This window comes from Microcebus murinus, chromosome 10, assembly GCF_040939455.1.
Source record: "Microcebus murinus isolate Inina chromosome 10, M.murinus_Inina_mat1.0, whole genome shotgun sequence".
Classification (NCBI taxonomy): domain Eukaryota; kingdom Metazoa; phylum Chordata; class Mammalia; order Primates; family Cheirogaleidae; genus Microcebus; species Microcebus murinus.
The window spans coordinates 100594101-100618739 of record NC_134113.1 but is presented as its reverse complement, the minus strand read 5'-3'; the positions used below and the strand labels follow the sequence as shown (position 1 = coordinate 100618739).

At 38.6% G+C, this 24639-nt stretch overlaps 1 protein-coding gene across 3 annotated transcripts in view; it reads left to right on the top strand.

Annotated features, from left to right (window-relative positions):
• The first annotated feature begins 7896 nt into the window (after nucleotides 1-7896).
• ADIPOR2 (adiponectin receptor 2) overlaps nucleotides 7897-24639 on the top strand; it is a 79881-nt gene continuing 63138 nt past the window's right edge. The window contains exon 1 of one of the 3 annotated variants that reach the window (XM_012747237.3): nucleotides 7897-8104. Coding sequence is in view for 1 of the 3 variants with exons in the window: in XM_012747239.2 (XP_012602693.1) it covers nucleotides 9902-10072 (171 nt within the window). In the remaining 2 variants the exon portion in view is untranslated. Of the gene's footprint in view, nucleotides 8105-9887; nucleotides 10073-24639 lie in introns of those variants that run through there. The other 2 variants (XM_012747239.2, XM_012747236.2) reach the window with 2 other exon arrangements.

The window sequence follows — 24639 nt, the reverse complement described above, 5'->3', positions numbered from 1 at the left end:
TGCAGTCCTCCGAGAAGGTACAAAGGCACATAATAGGGGCAAGGTCTGACAAACACTCAGAGCTGTTGAGATGGCCAAAACATAATTGTAGGTGTTAACCAAATTGGGACTGAGAAAGATGTCAATACACATATATGACAGCATTCTCTAGAGCTAAGTTACTTCCCAATGGAGTAGCATTATGAACTCTTAGAGATTTGCTGATGTTCTCTAATGAAGGCACATGATATTTACAAAATGTCTGTTAATTAGCCTGCTGAGCCAGCTAGAGCCCTCCTTTCATCTGAACCCAGACTTGAAAAAGCAGAGCAGTTTGAAAACCAGTATTAAAATAGGGAAAGTGGAGCAAAACAGATAGGTCTGTAGTTCTACGGAGTATAAATAACTGTTCTCAGCATCAGGCAGAAGAGTTTTAAGTGGTATCCTTTGTTTGCTTCTACTATTAACAAAATCTTCTAAAATAATTGCTCTGGACTCTCAATCTCCAAATTTCTTAGCAGGACAATTAATCACTTGTTCAGACTGGGTTCTCTATCTAATTGGCATGGTGGCAACCCAAACTGCCTACATTTGCATTTGTTTTCACATTATTCTGGCATGCCTTAAGGTTATTTTCATACATATCCTGTGTGTAAGTCTTCCTTTACCAAATTATTGTGGATTGTGTTATAACTTTTTTCTTAAAAAAAGCTCAATTTAAATGAACACCAGCTGTGTAGAGATGCCATATTGAGTATTTACTGCCGAAAGAATGGATGAAAACAACAGGAGTATGAAGCTAAGAAGTTAAATGAAGAAGAACTCAGATTACTTTATTCTGAGAATGGGTGAGTAAGATGTGAGTGTGGAGAGATGGAGTTATTTAATATTTATACAAAGGAGTTGAATGATGTTTTGAAACCACATTAAGTCCACCACTAACAGGCATTGCGATACGTTTGTCTTCCTTTTTTCCCTTTCCTTTCCTCTATCCACAATTACTGAGCACTCATTGTGGGCCAGGCATCACATTAATGCTGGAAATTAACAATGGTTTATTCTTTTATCTTGAAATAATTCGGCAATTGATGAAAACCTTTATAGTTTGTTATTTAAAAATACTATGTGGGAGGGTGAGGCAGGAGGATCACTTGAGGCCTGGAGTTTGAGATCAGCCTAGGACACATTGTGAGGCCCTGTCTCTAAAAGTTTTAAAAATTAGCCAGGTGTGGTGGTGCATGCCTGTAGTCCCAGCACTTAGGGGGCTGAGATGGGAAGGTCACTTGAATGTAGGGGTTTGAGGCTGTGGTGAGCTGTGATCGCACCCGTGAGTTAGCCTTGCACTCCAGCCTCAGCGACAGAGCAAGATCCCTTTTCCAAAAAACAAAAAAGGGCCAGTTCTTGGATTTTGATGACATGGTGCTATGTAAGCCTTACAGTGTCCTTATTGCCATAGTTTATCAAGTCATTTGATTTTTAAAAATGTTTTTGTCTTTGGTAGTGATAGTTGTTTTATAATTTTAAGCAACTAATGTCTGGAGTAGGCATTCTTAACCAGGAATCACATCATAATGGTAATTATATGGTCTCAGAAGAGCAGGTACAGTCCTCTGTGGATTTGTATAAATATTTGGTGTATGTATTCATTCTTCTGAGGGTTATAGGTGCTCCAAGGAGTCTATAACCCGGGAACAGATTAAGAACAGCTCTGCCTGCTCTGCTTCACCAAGCTCCCAGAATAGTGCCTTTTGCTACATGGAATAGTGATTTAAGTGCTTGGTCATTCGAGTCCCGCTCCCTGTGTTTGAAGCCTGGCTCTGCTATTTAATAGCTGTGTGACCTTAAACAAGTCACTTAACACCCTTCTGTGCCTCAGTTTCCTCATCTGTAAAATGGGGATAACAATAATATTATGTCATGGGTTGTAGTGAGGATCACATGAGTTAATATAAATAACTCAGAAAATGTTCAGCACGTGGTAAATGTTCTCTGTGTAATAGCCATTGTTATTATAAATACTACATAGGTGTAGCATTGACGATAATGATGGTGAAAATCACGATGACTTATCCTCCTGAAGCCACTTGAGAGTGAATGAAACACTGAATACCCAGCTGATCACTCCAAGCGAAGCTGACACAGCCTTTCCCTTCTCGCTCTGTCTTATGTGGAACAAGTCTCAGGCTCCTGTGGCTGGGGCGTCTGACTGACTGCTGAGATGAGTATATTCAAGTTGAATCACAGCAGCAAAAGCAATTTGTTTTTTCAGATTTAGCCAAAATGTATACTGATTCTATTTTTTAGCCTTGGATGGAACTGACTCATTGCCATGGCTCTGTTTTTTTGTTTTTTTTTTTTTACCTTTACCTCATGGAACGTGTATTGTTGATGCTCTTCCAATGATAAATGAGTGGGGAAATGTGCACCCTTCATTAGCTGTCCTAAGCTCATCTCTCCCAGTCCTGCAAACAAACACCAGGGCCATCTGCTGGACTTTTCCTTTTTCTCCATCTCCACCCACTGACCTCCGCTGCTGAAAAGGGTAGGTGAGATAGACTAAATTAGAAGGCATTCCAAAGGTCTTTAGCTTTTTCTAGTTTTTTTTTTTTTTTTGAGACAGAGTCTCACTTTGTTGCCTAGGCTAGAGTGAGTGCCGTGGCGTCAGCCTAGCTCACAGCAACCTCAAACTCCTGGGCTCAAGCAATCCTCCTGCCTCAGCCTCCCAAGTAGCTGGGACTACAGGCATGCACCACCATGTCCAGCTCATTTTTTCTATATATATTAGTTGGCCAATTAATTTCTTTCTATTTATAGTAGAGACAGGGTCTCGCTCTTGCTCAGGCTGGTTTCGAACTCCTGACCTTGAGCAATCCGCCCGCCTCGGGCTCCCAGAGAGCTAGGATGACAGGCCTGAGCCACTGCGCCCGGCAGCTTTTTCTAGTTTTTAATGAGCAAAGTTTTCTTTAGATAATTGAGTTTCAGGGTTACCTGATCACCTATGTTGGGCCAGTTTTGGATAGCTACCTGTGGCAGCTGACACCACCTACCTCGCACTACCATCTGCACTTCTTTTTGCTCTCACACTCTCTCTGTTTTCCTCTCTCTTTTCTTTCCTCTTCTATTCCACGCTTGTCTTGGCCTCCCAGTGACACCCTAGGCATGGTTGAACTTGGCTGATAATACACTAAGCATATGAAATTATCAGAGAGTTCTAGGGAAAGAAGTAAGACTTTTGATAGTCTGGGGTTGTTTGCTGGAATTATGTCTTTTTGGTAGAGCTCCCTTTTCCTACCCAGTTTTGCTTTTGCTTCTATTCTAAACCAAGAGAAAAGAAAAAAAAATCAGAGAAACAAATTATTGAGAATAGCCTCAATGCCACAGCCCCACTCTCAGTGACTGTTTAGTCACCGTCATTGGAATTCAATCCCAGATCAGTTCTGCTTTCTTCACAGTAAATGCCTGCCAGTACTTGGAACTTATTTCTGTAAATTGTCACTTCACCAAATTGCGACCCTAAGGGCTCAGGAATTCATCCCATGTAACTTGATGAAAGAATTCTTATCAAATTACCCTGACTAAGAACCTGGTCCTAAATTCTGAGTTCAGCCACACATCATCAAGATATTGCAAGGTTAATACATCTCTTTATATTACAGATTTTAAATTTTAGCACAACAAATAAAATGCTCTTTTTTGGGTTATAGTTTTCTGTGTGTGGGTGATTGCTTAAGCAGTCACTGAGTGGAACAGATGCTGTCTTGAGTTTTTCCTTAATAAAAAGTTGACAGATTTTTAATTAACAGGTGCTTCTAAGCATTACTTATGTAATGGCTTTTTTCTTTATTCATTTTCACCTCTATTTTCTGTTTTTCAGTATTTGTAGCTTTCTAATACACATCTTTATTTCTCTATATTTTTAAAATAATGAAAACTTTGTGTTTCTATTTCCATTCTCATAGCAAATGAGAGATTACATGGAAACAACCCTTTATAACTTTGAAATATTACATAGTCATAGAGTTCTTTAAAAATTTTTTTGCTTGTTTTTTATTTTGGCAAAAAGATTTGCATCTAAGGATATATACAGAGCTCTTACAATTCAATAACAAGAGGCAAAACAACCCAATTTTTTTAAACAGGCAAAATGTTTGAATAGACACATCATAAAAGAAAATATAAGAATGGCCAATAAGCATGTGAAAAAGTCTCACCATCATTAGTAATCACGGAAAGGCAAATTAAAACAACAATGAAATAACACTAACATACCCACTAGAATAGCTAAAATACAAAATCTCAAAATCCGACAATACCAAGTGTTGGCAATTGGAAATCTTATACACTGCTGATAAGAGTGTAAAATGATACAACTAAGTGGAGAAATAATTTAGCAGTTTTTTTTTTTTTTTTTTTTTTTTTTGAGACTGGTCTCATTCTGTTGCCTGGGCTAGAGTCATCATAGCTCACAGCAACCTCAAACTCTTGGGGTCAAGTAATCCTCCTGCCTGAGCCTACTGAGTAGCTGGGACTATAGGCATGCACCACCATGCCCAGCTAATTTTTGCATTTTTTATTTTGTAGAGATGGAGGTGTCACTATGTTGCTCAGGGTGGCCTTGAACTCCTGGCCTCAAGAGATCCTCCTGCCTCAGCCTCCCAAAGTGCTGGGATTACAGGCATGAGCCAATGTGCGTGGCCCAATTTAGCAGTTTCTAATAAAGTTAAACATAAGCTTATCATGTGACCCAGCTATTTCACCTCTAGCTATTTACCCAAAAGAAATAAAAACACGTTCTCGGCTGGGCGCGGTGGCTCACGCCTGTAATCCTAGCACTCTGGGAGGCCAAGGTGGGCGGATTGCTCGAGGTCAGGAGTTCGAAACCAGCCTGAGCAAGAGCGAGACCCCGTCTCTACTATAAATAGAAAGAAATTAATTGGCCAACTAATACATATATAGAAAAAATTAGCCAGGCATGGTGGCACATGCCTGTAGTCCCAGCTACTTGGGAGGCTGAGGCAGGAGGATTGCTTGAGCCCAGGAGTTTGAGGTTGCTGTGAGCTAGGCTGACGCCACGGCACTCACTCTAGCCTGGGCAACAAAGTGAGACTCTGTCTCAAAAAACAACAACAACAACAACAAAAAACCACGTTCTCTTAAAATAAAAACATGTCCTCTTAAAGATTTGTACATGAATGATCATAACAGCTTATTCAAAAACTAGAAATTTCTCAAACTTCATCAGTGGGTGGAAGGATAAACAAACTGTGGAACACAGATACAATGGAATACCACTTAGCAATAGAAAGTAACAAACTACTGATGTATGCGATAACATGAATGAAACTCAAAAACATTATGCTGAGTGAAAGACACCAGACACAAAAGAGTACATGCTGCATGATTCCATTGATTTGAAAATCTAGAAGGAGCAAAACTAATCTATAGTGACAGGAAGAATATCAGTGGTTGCCTGGAGCCAGGCTTGGGAGGGGGCTATTGACTCCAAATGGGCCTGGGCGAATTTTTGGAGGTGTTGGAAACATTCTCTATTTTGATCAAGGTGATGCTTCTATGGCTGTGTACTCATCAAAACTCATTTGAACTATATACTTGAAATATGGGCACATTTTATTGTATGTAAAGTATATTTCAATAAAACTGATTTTTATAAACTACAAAAAAGTTCAGAGGTGCCTCTAATACATATTCAGGTACATAGTACCCAGGATTAATAAATGTTAAACATTGTGTTACTTGCTTTATCTTTTTTCACATAGAAGAAATTAAATATTATGGATAAAGGTGACATCTCTTTAGTTCCCAGACCTATTTAATCCATAATTAGATATTATGGATAAAGGTGACATCTCTTTAGTTCCCAGACCTATTCTCTACCCTTTCCCACTGGCAAGTACATTCATGAAGTTGTGTATACCTCTCTATCCATTTCAAAAATTTTGAATTTTTGAAATTTTGAAAATGCCCGCATCCACGGGCATCTTCATTTTATTGATGAGGGTATCAAAGATTAACAAGAGCTAATGCGTAGGCCGTAGTTAAACAATGAGTCAGTCAGCAACACAGCCAGCGATGATGCTGTTTTCAGCCCTATGCTAATTTCCCGGGGCTATGTTACCTAACCTGTGCTTGAGGAGCTGCTAATGTAATTTATGGAATTATGAGAATGTTTATACTGCTGTTTATCCTCAGTTTCAAATATGACTACAACTTGGCATAAATGGGAATTTAGTGTATCACGATGTTTCTTTAAGTTTTAAAATTGTGCTGCTTGTAAACTTTCAAATTGAACATTAATGTGGTTTTATAACATATAGCTATTTGGCATCAGTGATTTGTTTAATTGCAATCAAGACAGAATACAGGTATTTATGTATTTCCCTCTAATTTTGCCATATAGATTACTAGACTATTTTCAAAGCAGCTAACACCATAAAATCCCAATTTGGTGGCTGAATTTGACTGTTTTTTATGTACTTTATGAGATAACCACAGGCTGATTTAACATTCCTTGTCTTTTCTTTGGTTTATCTTTTTTTTTTTTTTTGAGACAGAGTTTCACTCTGTTGCCCGGGTTAGAGTGGCATGGTGTCAGCCTAGCTCACAGCAAACTCAATTCCTGGGCTCAAGTGATCCTCCTGCCTCAGCCTCCCAAGTAGCTGAGACTACAGGTATGCGCCACCATGTCCAGCTAATTTTTTTTCTCTATATATTTTTAGTTAGCCAATTAATTTCTATTTTAGTAAAGATGGGGACTCGCTCTTGATCAGGCTGGTTTCAAACTCCTGACCCTGAGTGATCCGCCCGCCTCAGCCTCCCAGAGTGCTAGGATTACAGGCGTCTGGCCATGGTTTATCCTTTTTATAGTCCATCTTCTATATTGTCCAGGTTTCCCCCTCAGTTTTAATGCTGATATTTTAAAAGGGGAGAAAATGGGGAAGAAAGGAAGAGTTTAGGCTGGTTTTAAGTATTTTGTAATAATGAGGCTGTTAAATTCCCTTTGTAATTTTTTTTTAATTCATGGACACAGGTCTCTGAAAGAAGACTACTAATTTTAGTTTTCACTAGTACAGTAATTTGTCTTTTTTTCTTCTTAAAAATAGCAATGGTTCCTATTAGAAAAATAATAAATGAAGTAATTTTTCTTTATAGGAGAAGCAACAAAAACCAGTTGCAAGCTCCAGTTTAAATTCACAGTCCGGTCTGGAGTATTTTTTTTTTTTTTTTTTTTTTTTTGAGACAGAGTCTCGCTTTGTTGCCTAGGCTAGAGTGAGTGCCGTGGCGTCAGCCTAGCTCACAGCAACCTCAAACTCCTGGGCTCAAGCAATCCTCCTGCCTCAGCCTCCCGAGTAGCTGGGACTACAGGCATGCGCCACCATGCCCGGCTAATTTTTTCTATATATATTAGTTGGCCAATTAGTTTCTTTCTATTTATAGTAGAGACGGGGTCTCGCTCTTGCTCAGGCTGGTTTTGAACTCCTGACCTCGAGCAATATGCCCGCCTCGGCCTCCCAGAGAGCTAGGATTACAGGCGTGAGCCACCGAGCCCGGCCTGGAGTATTTTTTTTTCTGTAGAATTTGAAAGCTGCACCTTCATTTGCTTGCAGCTTTAGATACATATTCAATTCTCATTGGCTACTGCCTTGCATATCACAATGGAGAGCAAGTCCAGTGTCATTATGTCAGCAATATACTGCAGTGTCACTGAAGCCACAACTGGATTATGAACGTTACTCACCTAGTGATGTGTCCTCCTCATCAACATTTGATAATTGCAGAGATGATGACATCAGACTAGCTGTGCCATGGGTCACTGTTGGGTCACTGGTGACAAGCATGGGGAGTAGGGGTGGAAAGGAATTTTTCTTTGGTTCTGCAAAAGATGAAGGACTACATCTCCCAGTGGAGAAATGTGACATCATAAGAATGGAGAGAACAGTGATTCTTAAGATCTTCAGCTGACACTGGAAGATACAGAATTTCACAGAATTTCCTTTGGTTTTCGGACAGCCAATCAGCAGACAATATATAAAGATTAGTAACTGAAGTATGGTCAGGGAGATGGCCTGAAAAATCTGCTTTTGGAATATTTAATGGTGACATTTAGGTAAGGGATAAGTATGAAGTTAGCTTTATGGACATCAGGCTCAGCAGAATGTCCCTCACAGATCAGGGACAGTGGCAACATCCTCATTAGCAGAGAAGGTGTGAGCATTGTGAGGAAATGATGTGGTTTGTTTCATCATTATATGAGCATCAGGAATTGGCAGTAGTGATTTGTGATTGGGATCAAGGTGACAGAAAACAAGATGTAAAATCTTGGGGAAATGATGAGGTTCTCTGACACCTGTTTCAATACACGGTGGACTGTTCCAGAAGTAGCTTCTTAGAGTAAAGCCCTTTGTTTTGTCAAAGCAGAATCTTTAAGAGAAAGAGATGCAGGACAGATTTGAGATCTTAAAAAAAAAATTTTTTTTTTAATTGTTTTTTCTCTATAGTTCTGTTACCTTTAGTAGACACTATTAAGCCTGGGAATCTTGTTCTTCTTATCTTTGCCCTATTTGAGTTGGTATAATGGGTCAAATTTGCAATCAAAAAACATGTTTGTGATGTCCTATAGAAGTGTATAATTGTCTTCCTTGATTTCAATCTCAAAAGCTTTATGTCTTTACCTGGAAACACAGAAGTCATTATTGCTGTCTTTCACGAATTATGTAAACTTAAAAAAAAGCATTTATATTTTCAATGTAAATTACTCCTTGAAGGGAATTAGTTCTTTTAAATTTAGTTCCTATATTTTTATTTATACTAATTTTACCTCTTTCAAGCTTAAATGAGTGGGCCTTAGTACTGTATTAAAGCTATCTTATTCATATTTTTTGTGATTTATTAACTTTACCTCTTAAAATTTACATTTCCAGGATAAAGAGTTCTCTATTTTTTTTTCTTCCTCATATATCAGTCTCCAGTGCCTTTGATATGAGACCTGTAAAGCTTTTCCCAGCACTCTTTGTTATCTCTTGCTGTGGTCTAAGGGGAAGGAAAATAAGCTGTGAGCATAGGCTTTCTCTAAAGCTTATGGATTTCCTTTAGTCAACAACAAGAATTTTGATAGTTAAGGCATTTATCCCTTAAGAGTGCAATAAATTCCTCCTCCTACTGAATGTGAAGAACTATTTTTCTATGCAGACCAACTTCTATATTTCTTTTTAAGTATGTAACCAAACCTGTTCTTGGTTTCTAAGAAGTTAGAGCTCAATTTAAGGCTCACTTGTAGAAAATTACTCATTCTGGCTTAATCGATACAGATATTTAATGCTTAAGTAGATTCTGATCTACCATTACATTAAAATCATTTTAAATATCGCTCTGAATTATATGTATTTTAAGAGTGGGCTTATCTTTTTTTTTCTTAAGTGGTAGGGCATAAATCAAAATAGGTTAATAAGGTTATACAAGGCAAACACTATTGTTTTGGGCAAGAGTTGGCTGATGCTTTCGGATTTATTTCCGAAACCTTCACAGACAACGCCTAGCATGATGTTGGCGGTTGACAGAAACACACGCTCCAGTTTAAATCCCCTATATTTGGCTGCCGCCCAAGGTGGTAGCCAGTATCCATAGACACTGGGGAAAGCGTCCGCGAGCCTGGCGGCCCCCTCCGCGTCAGCTCTAAACTGCTTCCCTTTTCCATGGGAGAGGAAAAACCAAGAGGAGTTGTGTGAGCGCCGGTGGAGCGCTCTTTCCCTGGTGCCCTCATGCCCAGCACTGTTTTCAGTTCCCGGCCGAACCACAACTCCCAAGATGCACCCACGTTCTAGAGCGGTCAGAGGAGCAGCTTCCGGTTTGGGCCAGCGCGGCTGCGCACGGGCTGTGGGCTTATTGGCTCGAGGCCCCTCGTGCGATGCGCGCCACGGCGACGTGCGGCCGTGGGGGGCGGGGGACGCGGCGGCGGCAGCGGTGGCGGCAACACCGGCTTGGGCCCCCTCCCTCCTCCGTTCCCCCTCCTCCCCCTCCCCTCAGCCGTGGTTCCCGAGGAGTCCGAGCCGTGTGGAGAGGCGGCGGCAAGCTCCAGGTGAGGGTCTCGGGAGTGCGAGCGCCGTTTCCCGGGCGCACCAGGAGAGCGCGAGGTCGGGGAGGAGGCGAGGGCTGAGGGGGCGAGCGTCCCCGGCGCGGGCCGGACGGCGCGCGCTCGTCCCAGTTCCCAGCTTGACCCCCCAGCTCAGACCTGCCGCTCCGCGCAGTGTGCGGTGTCCCGAGGGGCCGGCCGTGCGCGGCCTGGGTCCGTCTTCCTTGCAGCGGGTGTCACTGGAGCTCGGTGCCCGTCGCCCGCGTCGCCCCTGCCAGCAGGGACACAAGCCCGCTGCCCTCTGAGCTCGCCTCACCTTCGGGTGCAGTCGCTCTCCCTGCTGCCGTCGGGGAGGACCTGCCCGCCCGTCTTCATTTCCGTCTCTTTATCACTTCTACGAATTTCCTTGCTGGCAGGCTTCAGATGGGATCTGCTTTGCGGATGGGATCTGCTTTGGTTCTACTTTTGCGGTGCCTGGGATAGGAAGATTTCCCTCACCCTTTCTTAGGTGGCGCTTCAGCCAACCTACTTGGCATAGTACCTTGGGTCCTGTTCTCCGAAGCCTCGTTTGGGTTTCCGTCAATGTTAGCTGCTTTAAAATTGCTGATAACAGGATTGTAAATCAGTTTTTAGAGATCTGTGAGAGTTTGGATTGGAGACTGATAACTCTTTTTCTTCTCCTGGCTTTTGACGTTAATTTAAACGTTTGCCTCCAGAATTTGACAACTTCATTAAGACGGTCCAAAAGTGAGTTTTGGTAGAAAGATTTACATGCCCAATTGGGATTTTATAGGGCACAGTGACTTCATTGCAGGTTGTTGATTTTTTTTTTTTTTAGTAGGATGGTCTTTCAATTTCTTATTTTTTTGATTCTGGATTTCTCAGCATTATGTTATTATCTCCATTATATCAGTTCCCAAAAGAGACATAACACCCGTCCACCTTGAAACCATTAAAACGCCAATAAATCTGTTACAACATTTAAAATTATGCCATCACAAAACTTTCCCCAAATAAAATATTAAAAATAAAGTCCATCAGAAAAAACAATTCCTTCAACCCATTTTTGGTGGGAGGGGTAGATTATAAACCTTGTCAGTTCTGAAGTTTGGAGTGTCCTCTTATCAAAAGCCACCTTTATGTCTGACTCTCTGACTCTTAACACTGTTAGAGGGTAATTTCTAGATGTTTTCATTCTTTCTTATGAATTTGCTGTCAGAGTGCTGATTGTGAAGATCTGTAACTAAAATTATTTCACTAAAATAATTTCATCAGTAGTTGTGACTTCCACATGTATTGGCAGCTGCTTTGTGGTGAATTACAAAATTTGAAAAAACTGCAAATAGATTTAAATGTGAAAGGCAATTTTTTTTTTTTTTTGGAAACAGGGTCTTGCTCTGTTGCCCAGGCTAGAGTACAGTGTGTAATCATAGCTCACAGCGACCTCAAACTCTTGGGCTCCAGTAATCCTCCTGTCTCAGCCTATCTCTTGAGTACCTAAGACTACACCAACCCAGGCTATTTAAAAAAAAATTTTTTTTTTTTTTTGTAGAGCCGGGGTCTTGCTATGTTGCTAAGGCTAATCTCAAACTGCTGGCTTCAAGCGATCCTTTTGCCTTAGCTTCCCAAAGTGCTAGTATATTACAGGCATGAAGCCACTGTGCATGGCTTGAAAGTCATATTTCGTTAAGCTTCTGTCTGTAACTGCCTACCCACCAGAATATGTTCCTATCTAAGACTTTGGGCTACTTAGTAGCAAATTTCCTCTTACTGGGGCAGTAGGGGTGAAAATAGGATTTCTAGAGCCTGAAAGAAAGTTTGTGTTTTTTTAATCCCTAGGCTCATTATATGAATTTATAAATGATTTTTTTTCTATTGATAGTATCAGTGTAGCTGGTGTACTTTATTATCAATCACATTTATTTTCCCAAATGAAAATAATTTTGTTTTATCCTCGGTTTTAGTGATTGGCAACGTTTACAGCTTGCAGGCCAAGTCCTGCCAAACACCTGTTTTTGTCATTAAAGTATTTATTGGAACATAGCCATATTCAGTTGTTTAGGTATTAGTCTGTGCTTTCTTTTGTGGTATATCAGCAGGGCTGAATAGTTGCGACAGAGACCCATATGGCCTGTAATGCCTAAAATATTTACTGTCTCGCTCTTAATAGAAAAAATTTGCTGATCTCCATTAAAAATGATTCATATTCAATGTAGAAAATTAAAGTCAGGTACAAAAGTATAAAGGAGAAAGTAAAAGTTATCTATAATTGTACCATTCAAAGGGAATTTTTTGTGCTTATCATTATAGAATCTGTTGGTGATTATTTTTATTGAGCTCATATTGTTAAATATTGGTTTGTAATCTGCTTTTTAAAAAATAGTATCTCAAATTATTTTTATTTGACTTTTCATAGGTTTTGTATTTTCTGCATTGAAGATCTTGTTAGAAAGGGACTTGATGACCCAAGTTTTCCTGACTTGTCTTACCAGTCAAGATTTAAAAAGGAAATTCAAGGCCGGGCGTGGTGGCTCACGCCTGTAATCCTAGCACTCTGGGAGGCCGAGGCAGGTGGATTGCTGAAGGTCAGGAATTCGAAACCAGCCTGAGCAAGAGCGAGACCCCATCTCTACTATAAATAGAAAGAAATTAATTGGCCAACTAATATATAGAAAAAGTAAGCCGGGCATGGTGGCGCATGCCTGTAGTCCCAGCTACTAGGGACGCTGAGGCAGCAGGATCGCTTGAGCCCAGGAGTTTGAGGTTGCTGTGAGCTAGGCTGACGCCACGGCACTCACTCTAGCCTAGGCAACAAAGTGAGACTCTGTCTCAAAAATAAATAAATAAATAAATAAATAAATAAATAAATAAATAAAAAGGAAATTCAGGAATGATAGATGCCTGATGATGATAATAATACATGTAAAGTATTTTCCACTACTTTACATGTATTATTAAATTATTTAATCCCTGCAGTAGCTCTGTGAGTACATACTGTTATTGTTTCTAGTTTACAGGTGAAGAAACTGAGGCACAGAGAAATTAAGTAACTGCTGAAGTTTATCAGCTAGTAAATGGAGCTGGGATTTGAATCTGTGTGGTCTGGTTTGAGAACCCAAGCTCTTATCAGTATGGCACAGAGCCCCTCTTTGTAGTACTGTTCAGTGTGGAAAGTTTAGACAGTCCAAAGATATATATGGTCCTCCTTGGTATCTGTGGGGCATTGGTTCCAAGACCTCATGTGAATACAAAAATCAGTGGATGCTCAAGTCCGTGATGTAAAATGGTATAGTACTTGCCATATAACCTAGGCATAGCCTCCCTAATACCTTAAATCATCTTTAGATTACTTATAATACCTAATACATTGTAATGCTATGTAAATAGTTATTGTATTGTTTAGGGAATAATGGGAAAAAAAGTCTGTATATGTTCAATAGATGCTTTTTTTTTTTTTTTAATATTTTCAATCTGAGGTTGGTTGAATCCATAGATGTGGAACCCATGGATATGGAGGGCTGACTATAGTGTAAAAATTCCTTCTCATGAACTTCTTTCTAGTTTCATTCTTTGTAGATAATCATGAGAAACTGTTTGGTATAGGTCTTTCCAGGTCTCTATGTCTGCATATACAAATATTTATTTGCAAATTTGTGTATATATGCAGAATTTAAAAAATTAATAGACTTTATTTTTTGAGCAGTTTTAAATTTAGAGAAATTTGAGCTGATAGTACAGAAAGTTCCCACATTCCCTTCCCTCCCCTCATTTCCCCAATTACTAACATCTTGCATTAATTTGACATATTTTGTTCCATTTGATGAACAATATCAATATATTGTTATTAGTTAGTATCAATATATTGTTATTAACTAGTTTACACTAGAGGTCACTCTTTGTGTTGTGGGATTGTTTTTTAAAAATGTGATTAAGCCAACCATTGTTCAGCAGTCTGCTTCTTTTTTTGTGGTTTTAAAAATATAGTGTTTCTGGACTTATGTAAACATTCTTGATTTATTTTCAGATTAATGACACAAATTTAGCATTCTCTTTGGAATGGAAAACTTACTTGGATATTTTACTTTTTCTCTTTTTTAAAAGTGTATCTCATAGTGCCACCTGCTTTTCTCCGAAGTATTGCTTATTTTTTGACTGTACATTTTGGCTACACTGAAGCATCATAAAGTTCTTCTGTTTTTAGAAGTGGAAAATTAGTGGAAAAAAGTAGTGGAAAATTCTCTTTATTTCTGGATCTGGAAAATGGGTTCATTTTAGTTTTCTTCCTCGTAAAATCTTTTCGGTCTGTCTTTCCAGCATTGTAGTTGCTAGTCTTATGTCCTTGTCAGACTTTGGGTTTTTTGTGAAGGCCATCTATGTTCCAAGAAGTAAGTTGCTCCTCATCATTGTCTTGCAATGCATTTTCTCTTTTGGGCTTTCCCTGGGGGCAGCTGTGAATTTTTTTTCTTAGTAGGGCCATGCAGATTTTCTAGAAGTCTTCCTGTAGCTTTGACTTTCTACTTTTTCATGGGCAAGGTGGAGGAGATTTCTTGCTATCCTTCATTGAGAGTAGTGCTCATCAACACATTCACCATCCTCCCCGTCTTCCTCACTGAGACTGGTACTTCCCCACCCATCTTTATCGTTTTCAGCCTTGTCTTCCTTTCTCAACTTTCAGAACTACTTTTCCTGGAATGTAATCTTTAGCATCTAATTCCCCGTATTCTTGCACTCTGATTTTATTGGGGCCTCTGTTGGCTTGCCCTGGAATTTCTTCTGCAACATCTGAGGATTTGGAAGAACTGAATCACAGTTGTAGTTGACATCATCGTGTTCTTATCCTGGTGTGTTTTATACTGGGCCTAGTATTAAGGAAGTCTTCTGTCATGGCTAGAGGACATTGAACTGTTATTTGTTTTCTAGCATTGATTTTGTCATGACTTCCCCAGAGTTCTTGTCCATAACAAAGTGATTGGCATAGGCATGAGCAATGACTGATCTCTGGGACTAACAGGTGATGAGATGCTCAACAAAAGGATTTTTGTTACTTGTTCCATGCAGCAGCAGAAACTTTTGCCTGAAGGCGTAGAAGTTAGAAAGCTCATGAATTCCTACAAATCTGGGGATAAAGTTCATGAGCATGTCACTTCAAACCTCAGTTTGGAGCTTTCTAGCTGCCTGCTTTAGTTTTTGTGTAAAAGTGTGAGGATCTTGAATCAAGTGAATAGCTGAAAAGTTAAACACTGAATTTTTTCTTTTGCTTCTTGGGCACATTCATGACCTTTTTAGTGTTTGTCTTCTGTTTGGAGCCTCTCTTCCAAGTGGCGTATTGCACTAGTAGGTCTCTTGCTGTTGGCCCTTTATCATGAGATTCTGAGTTGCTGTCCTGTTTTTCATCTTCATCTTACCCTAGGAAGAATGTCAAGGCAGCAAGCAACCAGTACCTTGAAGCATGCAGTTGTGATAACATTAATGGTTTAGGCATTATTCCAGATGTTTCTTGTAGAGGTCAGTCATCACATATCTTGGCTGCAGTTGCATTGCTGTCTCTTAACATGGTATATGTGAAATACTGCAATACTATATTCACTTTATTCTTGTGTTTTGTGCTTATAGTCTTTTTTTTTTTTCTTTTCTTTCCTCCTCTTTTTTTTTTTTTTTTTATAGGGTCTTACTCTGTCACCTTGGTGAGAGTGCAGTGGCCATAAATAGCTCACTGCAACCTCAAACATCTGGCTCAAACAGTCACCTGCCTTAGCCTCCCAAGTAGCTGGGACTACAGGCGTGCACCACCATGCGCAGCTAATTTTTCTAATTTTTGTAGAGAAGGGGTCTCACTCTTGCTCAGGCTTTTGCACACACACACACATATATATACACACACACATATATATATATTCTTTTTTTTTTTTTTTTTTTTGAGACAGAGTCTCGCTTTGTTGCCCAGGCTAGAGTGAGTGCCGTGGCGTCAGCCTAGCTCACAGCAACCTCAAACTCCTGGGCTCGAGTGATCCTTCTGCCTCAGCCTCCCGGGTAGCTGGGACTACAGGCATGCGCCACCATGCCCGGCTAATTTTTTTATATATATATATATCAGTTGGCCAATTAATTTCTTTCTATTTATAGTAGAGACGGGGTCTCGCTCAGGCTGGTTTTGAACTCCTGACCTTGAGCAATCCGCCCGCCTCGGCCTCCCAAGAGCTAGGATTACAGGCGTGAGCCACAGCGCCCGGCCAATATATTCTTTTTTTTTTGAGATAGAGTCTTACTCTGTTGCCCGGGCTAGAGTGCCATGACGTCAGCCTAGCTCACAGCAACCTCAAACTGCTGGGCTCAGGCGATCCTTCTGTCTCAGCCTCCCGAGTAGCTGGAACTTAGGCATGCGCCGCTGTGCCTGGCTAATTTTTCTATATGTATTTTTAGTTGGCCAATTCTTTCTATTTTTTAGTAGAGATGGGGTCTCGCTCTTTTGCTCAGGCTGATTTCAAACTCCTGACCTTGAGCGATCCTCCCGCCTCGGCCTTCCAGCGTGCTAGGATTACAGATGTGAGCCACTGTGCCTGGCCAAATTTTTTATTATTATAATTTTTGGGCAGAGCACACATAGTATGCTGTTTGGCTTAAATTAGTTCAAACATGGTCCAACATTTAAATTTTTAGAATTTTCTTGACTACCAGTCACTCCCCCTAGCAAATTGTGCGTTTTCAGGTCTTTCTTATTTTTCCTATTTGGTGACTGTAAAAGTTGTGGGCAAACTGAATACTTAACAAATGTATGTTTTTAAAGTGTAAGTTTTCAACCCTGGCTGTTTGTCAAGACTGTGAAAGTTTTTTTTTTTGGAGACAAGAGTCTCACTTTGTTGCTCAGGCTAGAGTGAGTGCCGTGGTGTCAGCCTATCTCACAGCAACCTCAATCTCCTGGGCTCAAGCAAGCCTACTGCCTCAGCCTTCCGAGTAGCAGGGACTACAGGCATGTGCCACCATGCCCGGCTAATTTTTTTTTTGTATATATATTTTTAGTTGGTCAATTAATTTCTTTCTATTTTTAGTAGAGACGGGGTCTCACTCAGGCTGGTTTCGAACTTCCAACCTTGAGCAATCCGTCCACCTCGGCCTCCCAGAATGCTAGGATTACAGGCGTGAGCCACCGTGCCCGGCCAAGACTGTGAAAGTTTTAAAAACATACATGTCTGGTGGTTGTCCTTCAGAGATAGTGTCATTAGTGACTCAAGGATGTTGTGACAGAGCACCACACACTGGTTGACTTCAACAGCAGAAATTTATTCTCTCGGTTCCTGAGGCTAGAAATTCCAAATCAAGGTGGCAGTGGGACCATGCACTCTCTGAAGGTTCTAGGAAGATCTTCTTGGCCTCCTCCAGCTTCTGGTGTGGTTGCAATCCTTGGCCAGTCCTTGGCTTGTAGACGCGTCACTCCAAGCCCTGCCTCGGTCACCACTTAGCATTCTCCCTGTTGTGTGTATATTCTTGATATCAATCACAGTGTGAGTGTATAAAATCTCAGAAACTTATGGCAACACAAAAGTTCAAAGAAAAGCTCTAGCAAACTTGATGGATTGATGTGATTCTCCAGTGACTTTTCAGCCTTTTTGGCTAAGTTCAAGTTTGATATGATTATTTCTCAGTGACATCAACACTTGGTAAAATGTTATTAGAGGATCTAGATTCAAGACAGTATCATTGTAGGAAAGCAGATGTTTCAGCTCTTGAGGAAAGTTATTTAGACATTCTGATTAGCACTGACCAATCTGCCATAAATACCAGCAACTCTGTCAATTCTTTGCTGGGTTTATTTGGTTGTAATTGAAAATTTCCACAATGGATTTGTTATGAATGTAGTATTACTGTAGAAATTCTTCAGTGTCAACCAGTGAGTCCACTTTATTAGAGTCTATAACTGCTGCAGGTTTCTGGGCAGCTAGTTTTTGTTTCTGCTGGGCATGTTGGCTGTAGACTGGGTCCACAGTGAGCGGTTCTCAGAAAACGCTTATTGCCAACCCATCTTGGCTATGGCATGGAGTTGTGCTTCTGGATTTGACCGGAAACAGCACTTCAGGGGTCAGCAGGTGGCGCTGTCTTAGTGGCTTAATATTTATTATTATTTATTTATTTATTTATTTTAATACTTGTGGCTAGCTTTCCATGTCAATAAATCTGCATCTCCCCTATTCTTTTAAATATTTCTTTAGTGTATTATTGAATAGTTATGCTATACTTTAACAGTGCTCCAGTTACTGGGTATTTAGATTATTTTAATGGATCGTATATTGGTTGTACACTGTATAATATTTGTGTGTTAATTCCCCTTGAGGATAATTTTCTAATAGTCGCATGACTGGATTGAAGAAAATGTGTATTTTTCATTCAGATATATGTTACTAGACTGCCATTCAAAAAGGTCATAGTAGTGTAAACTCTAACCAGAAATGTGAGTGAGGTCTAACTTCTCCGTGCCATTGCCAACCTTTTTCCTTCTTTAAATTTTTGCTTTATCTGATAGGCTGTTAAACATTTGCAGTATATTCTGTCCATATAACTGGGAGATGTGCTTTGTTTTGATAACATTCTTATAGAGTTGATTGAGAATTACTTTAGGTGGGGCATGCCTCCTATAGTTCTCCCTAGTATTCCCTTGGGTAGAGCTGCTCCACCTATTTAGGTTTTCTGCTTGGCACTTGAAAGCATATGATTTTGCTACCACTGATCAAAAATAATCTGGATGAGTGCCTAATAGACTATATATTTCTTGAGGGTAAGGAACATACAGCTTTCTTTATATCTACTGGCAGTTCTGGTATATGGCAGGTGGTGTTTAAATGGTCTTTTTAAAACCTAATTTGGTTCATGTTCTTTTGGGCTTACTGCTGAAAGAAGTGCTTTAACTTTGTTAAAAATAAAGATTTCAAAGCCTTTGTGAAATATAAACTTGAAAAACTGCAATATAAAATTGCCATCTTGGTGTATGTTCTCTCTCATCGTTTATCTAGCAAATGAGATAGATAGGACTGATATCTTAGGACCTGTTTGTCAGGAATAATTGACCTATTTCATAAGTACATTTGGTATTTAGAAATTGGAAGTTGAGAAATTGGTTACATAAGAGATTTGTTTCATGTTACCCCTGGGTTTGAATTTCTGGATTGAAGTTTACACATGTTAGAGGGGGATATTTGTTGGCTAATGATAACATAGCTTGGCTTAATTAGACATCATAAGTGTTTAGATAAAAGGAAAAGGGAAACTGGATTCTGGGAACTGTGACATTATCTTCAGGCATGGGAAAAATACCTGTGGGAAAGGACACTTAAAGTTTTTAGGTGGAAGACTACAGTAAAATAGAATTTTCTTTGTAAGTGACTTAAATTGTTACACATTTTTATTGGACTTACTGTATATTTTCCACAATTTCTATGCCCTAGAAAACATGCAAAGCATATGGTCTTGAAGAGGCAAAATTAATTAGCTTATTACACTTTGGCCATCTAGATTTTTTCCTTTGGATGTGTTTATCATTAGTATATCAGCTAAGTATTTTTCACTGGCAGCATATTCACTTTAATCCTGTCTGTCCTTAAATTTTAGTTTGGTAACCATGTATGCATAATTGTATTTATATACCCAGTTCCTTTTCATGGGGGTACATTATGAAAACTTTTTAGCAGAATGGAACAGAAGGTTTTTATTTTCTTGAAATTTATTTTGTCATATTTCATTCCAGAAAGAATTTCTGGTAATTTAAAATAAAAGATCCAGAAGTATAATAAAATATATATAAAAAGGAGAAATCAGGAAAAGGACAAAGCATATATTCTGTTCCCAAGTGGCAGCATAATTCAATGCCTAAGAATAAAAATTGGGTTTGAATTTGCTTGGTAGCAAGGGTAAAAATGGAAACATGCTAAAATACATAGCACTAAACTAGAAGAAGGAACAAGACCAATTTTTCACAGGTAAATCTTAACAGATTTTAAGGAATTATTTAAATTGGGCATTACATAAAAGCTGTTTTGTTGTTATTGTTGTTTCAACAGTAGAGGCCCTGGATAAAAAAGGGCTTAAGCATTAATGTTTCAAGGCAATAGAAGAAATTTTGTATGGCAGTTGATTTGAATTTAGGTTGCTGAGGTGTGTTTTGTTAGGCCAAATAAAAATTTTTTTTTTTTCTTATACATGCAGGAGATTACAGAGACTCATACAGTTAACATTCATATATTCGCTATACAGCTATAGCAAATCTTATGTTTCCATATTTCCCATTTTTTTTTCAGAAAAAAAAATTTCACATACAGTTGAAGTACCTTCTTGGATTACATATCACTTTCTTCCCAGAAGTAACCATTATTCTGAATTTGGTGTTAATCCTTCCTAATGCGTGTTTTTATATAATTACATATATATATATATATATATATATATAGGCATACATTCATAAGTAAATCATAGTATTGCTTTGCATATTTTCAGACTTTCTGTAAATGATGTTCTCTCTGTTCTGTAACTTGTCTTTTATTAGATTTAAAAAAATATTTATAGGAAACTGCTAATATTTCACCATTTTTTATCTACCAAAATGGTGGTTTCACATGGTTCAAACTAATAACTATAATTATCACTTTTATATACTGTAAAGTTATTTTATTGTATTAATACAGCCAGTTTAAATTTCTTTTCTCGTGTTGTTGGGCATGTAGATTATTTCCAATGTTTCATACATTAAAAACAATGCTACATTGAACATTCTTGATTAGGAATCCATGTACCTATATTTACAATGTTTGGCGGTGTTTGGCAAGTTTTTAAAACTGCATGTTATAACCCATTAATGGGTTGTGAAATCAATTTAGGGATTAAAATAGAATAGAGAAGTACCAGGTTGTATTGTAAACAAGTAAGGATAAAATGTTTCGTGAAATTTTTGTTTCTGTGTGTATGTGTGTGTATGTATGTGGTTAAATTTGAAATGAAGTCCTCTAGGGTCAGTTACCCAGAGGTGCAATTATTGGGCTGTAAGTTTTGGAGGTTATGGGAATTGTTAGCTGTACTGAATATTATCAAGTTTTTCTCTGAATTTATATCACTTTGCATTTTTAGCACCAGAATGAGAATTTGCTGTTTCCAATTCATTGCTGAAACAGCAATGAATTTGCTGTTTCATTATGATTCATGGCACTGTCATATTTTTTACATGTTTGCAAATCAGATGAAATACTATTACATTTCTTAATTTTTTTGATTAATTATGAGATTGAGTATGTTTTCAAATGTTGGATGACTATTCAGGTTTCTGTTTTTTTTTTTTTTTTTTTTGAGACAGAGTCTCGCTTTGTTGCCCAGGCTAGAGTGAGTGCCGTGGCGTCAGCCTAGCTCACAGCAACCTCAAACTCCTGGGCTCGAGTGATCCTCCTGCCTCAGTCTCCCAAGTAGCTGGGACTACAGGCATGTGCCACCATGCCCGGCTAATTTTTTATATATATATCAGTTGGCCAATTAATTTCTTTCTATTTATAGTAGAGACGGGGTCTCGCTCTTGCTCAGGCTGGTTTTGAACTCCTGACCTTGAGCAATCCGCCCGCCTCGGCCTCCCAAGAGCTAGGATTACAGGCGTGAGCCACAGCGCCCGGCCCAGGTTTCTGTTTTTTGAATTGTCTGTTCTTTTTTTCCCACAGCAAATTGGGTCCTTCAAAATTGATTTTAGGAGTTTATACTATGGTCTGATTATGTCTGTTAAATGAATTGCAAATATATTCTCTTGTCTGAAAGGCTTATCTGTTCACTTTTTCTATGGTTTGTGTTGTTAAATAGCGATAATTATTAAATCTATCACTATTTTCCTTACTGGTTTGTGTCTTTTGGGTTTTATTTAAGAAATATATTTTATGTTCCAGTGTCATTAAGATTTTCCCATATTTTTTTCTAGAAGTTTGGTTTTTTTAAATATTTAGGTCTTAATTCTGCCTGGAAAAAAAAAGTTGTTCTTTTTTTATATTATGTGAGCAGAGATCTACTTTAATTTTTTTTGTATGCACACCCAATTACCACAGCACTGTTAACAGAGTGTTTTATTTATTTATTTTTTTGAGACAGAGTCTCACTCTGTTGCCCAGGCTAGAGTGAGTGCTGTGGTGTCAGCCTAACTCACAGCAACCTCAAACTCCTGGGCTCAAGCAGTCCTTTTGCCTCAGCTTCCCGAGTAGCTTGGACTACAGGCATGTACCACCATGCCTAGCTAATTTTTTCTATATATATTAGTTGGCCAATTAATTTCTTTCTATTTACAGTAGAGACAGGGGTCTTGCTCTTGCTCAGGTTGGTTTCAAACTCCTGACCTCGAGCAATCCGCCTGTCTTGGCCTCAGAGTGCTAGGATTACAGGCGTGAGCCACCGTGCCCAGCCTCCCTTAACAGAGTGTTTTAAAAGTTTGAATTATAATTCTTTAAGCAGGGCATGGCTTCTTATTCAGCACAATTGAAGCCTTTTTGTCTTTTCTAGGCTGCTTCACATGTTCAAGTTTGTGACCTCTGGGCCAGAGTAACATGATTGGTGGAGTACTTGATCCAGAAATAGAACCTAGAGGAATAGATAGATAAAGAGTATGTTTTATAGCACTCATTCAAATGTCATTTCTCTTAATCACTGTTTAAATAGAAATTGGATTGTGGGCAGTTTGAGGATATTATTTAATGAGGAAACAGTTGTTTTTTTTGTATTGCTAGTTAATATCCACAGACCCTGGAAACTAGGTAAGCAGGTGGTTGATTGATAATTTTGATCTAAAACTTGAGAATATTACATTTATTTAGTCATCCAGTTGCTGTTATGTATATATTCTAAAGTTTGAGGCTGTTAATTTTAGGAGAATTATGTAAATAAATTTGGGTCTTAATTTTCTGAGATGTTTGATAGAAAGCACTATATATCCCTTAGTTTAAAAATGAAAACTATTTTTCTTTCCTCTTAAGAGGGTTTTTATTATACTTTTAGTTTGAGAAGAGTTGCTTCTGGGGTCTGCAGATAGTAGTCTAGGTTTTTCTTTTGTATTTTTTTCCTATTGCTTTTCTACTGGTGGTCAGAAGAAGGCCTTATGATTTAGTGGAATTAAGCAATATTGAGAAAGGTTGTAGATACAGGTTTTATTTTTAGATTTCTTAGACTTGTAATATTGAGAAAGGTAACTAACCACTTCTTTGGATTCTCTGCAGCAGTATTAAAAAACCAAAAAAAAAACCTTTGTGTTTTGGAGGGTACTATTCAAGATGAGATGGGGCCCTGAATGGTTATTATTTACTAGTGGGAATAAGGTGCTTTACCATTTTCAAAGTAGTGTTTTCATTTTACCTGAAAGGTTGACTCTACAGGCCAAGTATTTTATATGAACAGATTTTATTTCTGAAATAGTTGAAACAGTTGGTTATGTGGCATTATAGGACTGTACATAATTGTAATCACTATTAAGAGCATTAAAGTTCTCTGGTTTTTTTAAACCAAAGTTTAAGGTGAAAAAAGGTGTGATTAGTAACTTTTTTCTCTTAGTAGTGAATATTACTCAAAATCCTAGGGGATGAACTCTTTGAAAGGATTATTTAACCAATTCTATTTTAGCAGAAACATTGAAAGAGCGCTCTACATTGTTATAGCTAACATTTGATTATCTGGGTTTTGGATTAAATCTTTAGTGTCAGTTTGCTGCTAATTAACACCTCTACCAAGAGAGGAAAGGACAGAATGGAAAGGAGTGCAAATTAAAAACTTTTTTAAAGTTATTTCTCCTTAATTCAAAGTTTGGAAGAGGCCTGGTGCAGTGGCTCACGCCTGTAATCCTAGCACTCTGGGAGGCCGAGGCGGGCGGATCGCTTGAGGTCAGGAATTCGAAACCAGCCTGAGCAAGAGACCCCATCTCTACTATAAATAGAAAGAAATTAATTGGTCAACTAATGTATATAGAAAAAAAATTAGCTGGGCATGGTGGCGCATACCTGTAGTCCCAGCTGCCCGGGAGGCAGAGACAGTAGGATTGCTTGAGCCCAGGAGTTTGAGGTTGCTGTGAGCTAGGCTGATGCCACGGCACTTACTCTAGCCTGGGCAACAAAGCGAAATTCTGTCTCAAAAAAAAAAAGAAAGTTTGGAAGAGAAGCAAGTTGAAACTGTAGGCAGATTATGTAAAAATTTGAGTTATCAGATCTCTTATTACTATATATAATACAGATTGTAAGTTCCTGAGCTACCATGACAAATTGTATTTATTATTGAAAACTTGTTTATACTGCATATATTTTAAAAGAATTATACCATGACAAAGAGACATACGTTGTAATATTTTAGATTTTTTTTTTAATTGTGGGAAAATACACATAATATACAATTTACTATTTTAACCATTATAAAGTGTACAATTCATTGGCATTAAGTACATTCATACTGTGGTACAACCATCACTATTATCTAGTTCCAGAACTTTTACATCATCACAAACAGAAGCTCTATGTGTTTTATTTTTTTATTTTTTTAATTTTTTTTTTATTTTGGCATATTATGGGGGTACAGATTTTAAGGTTTCAATA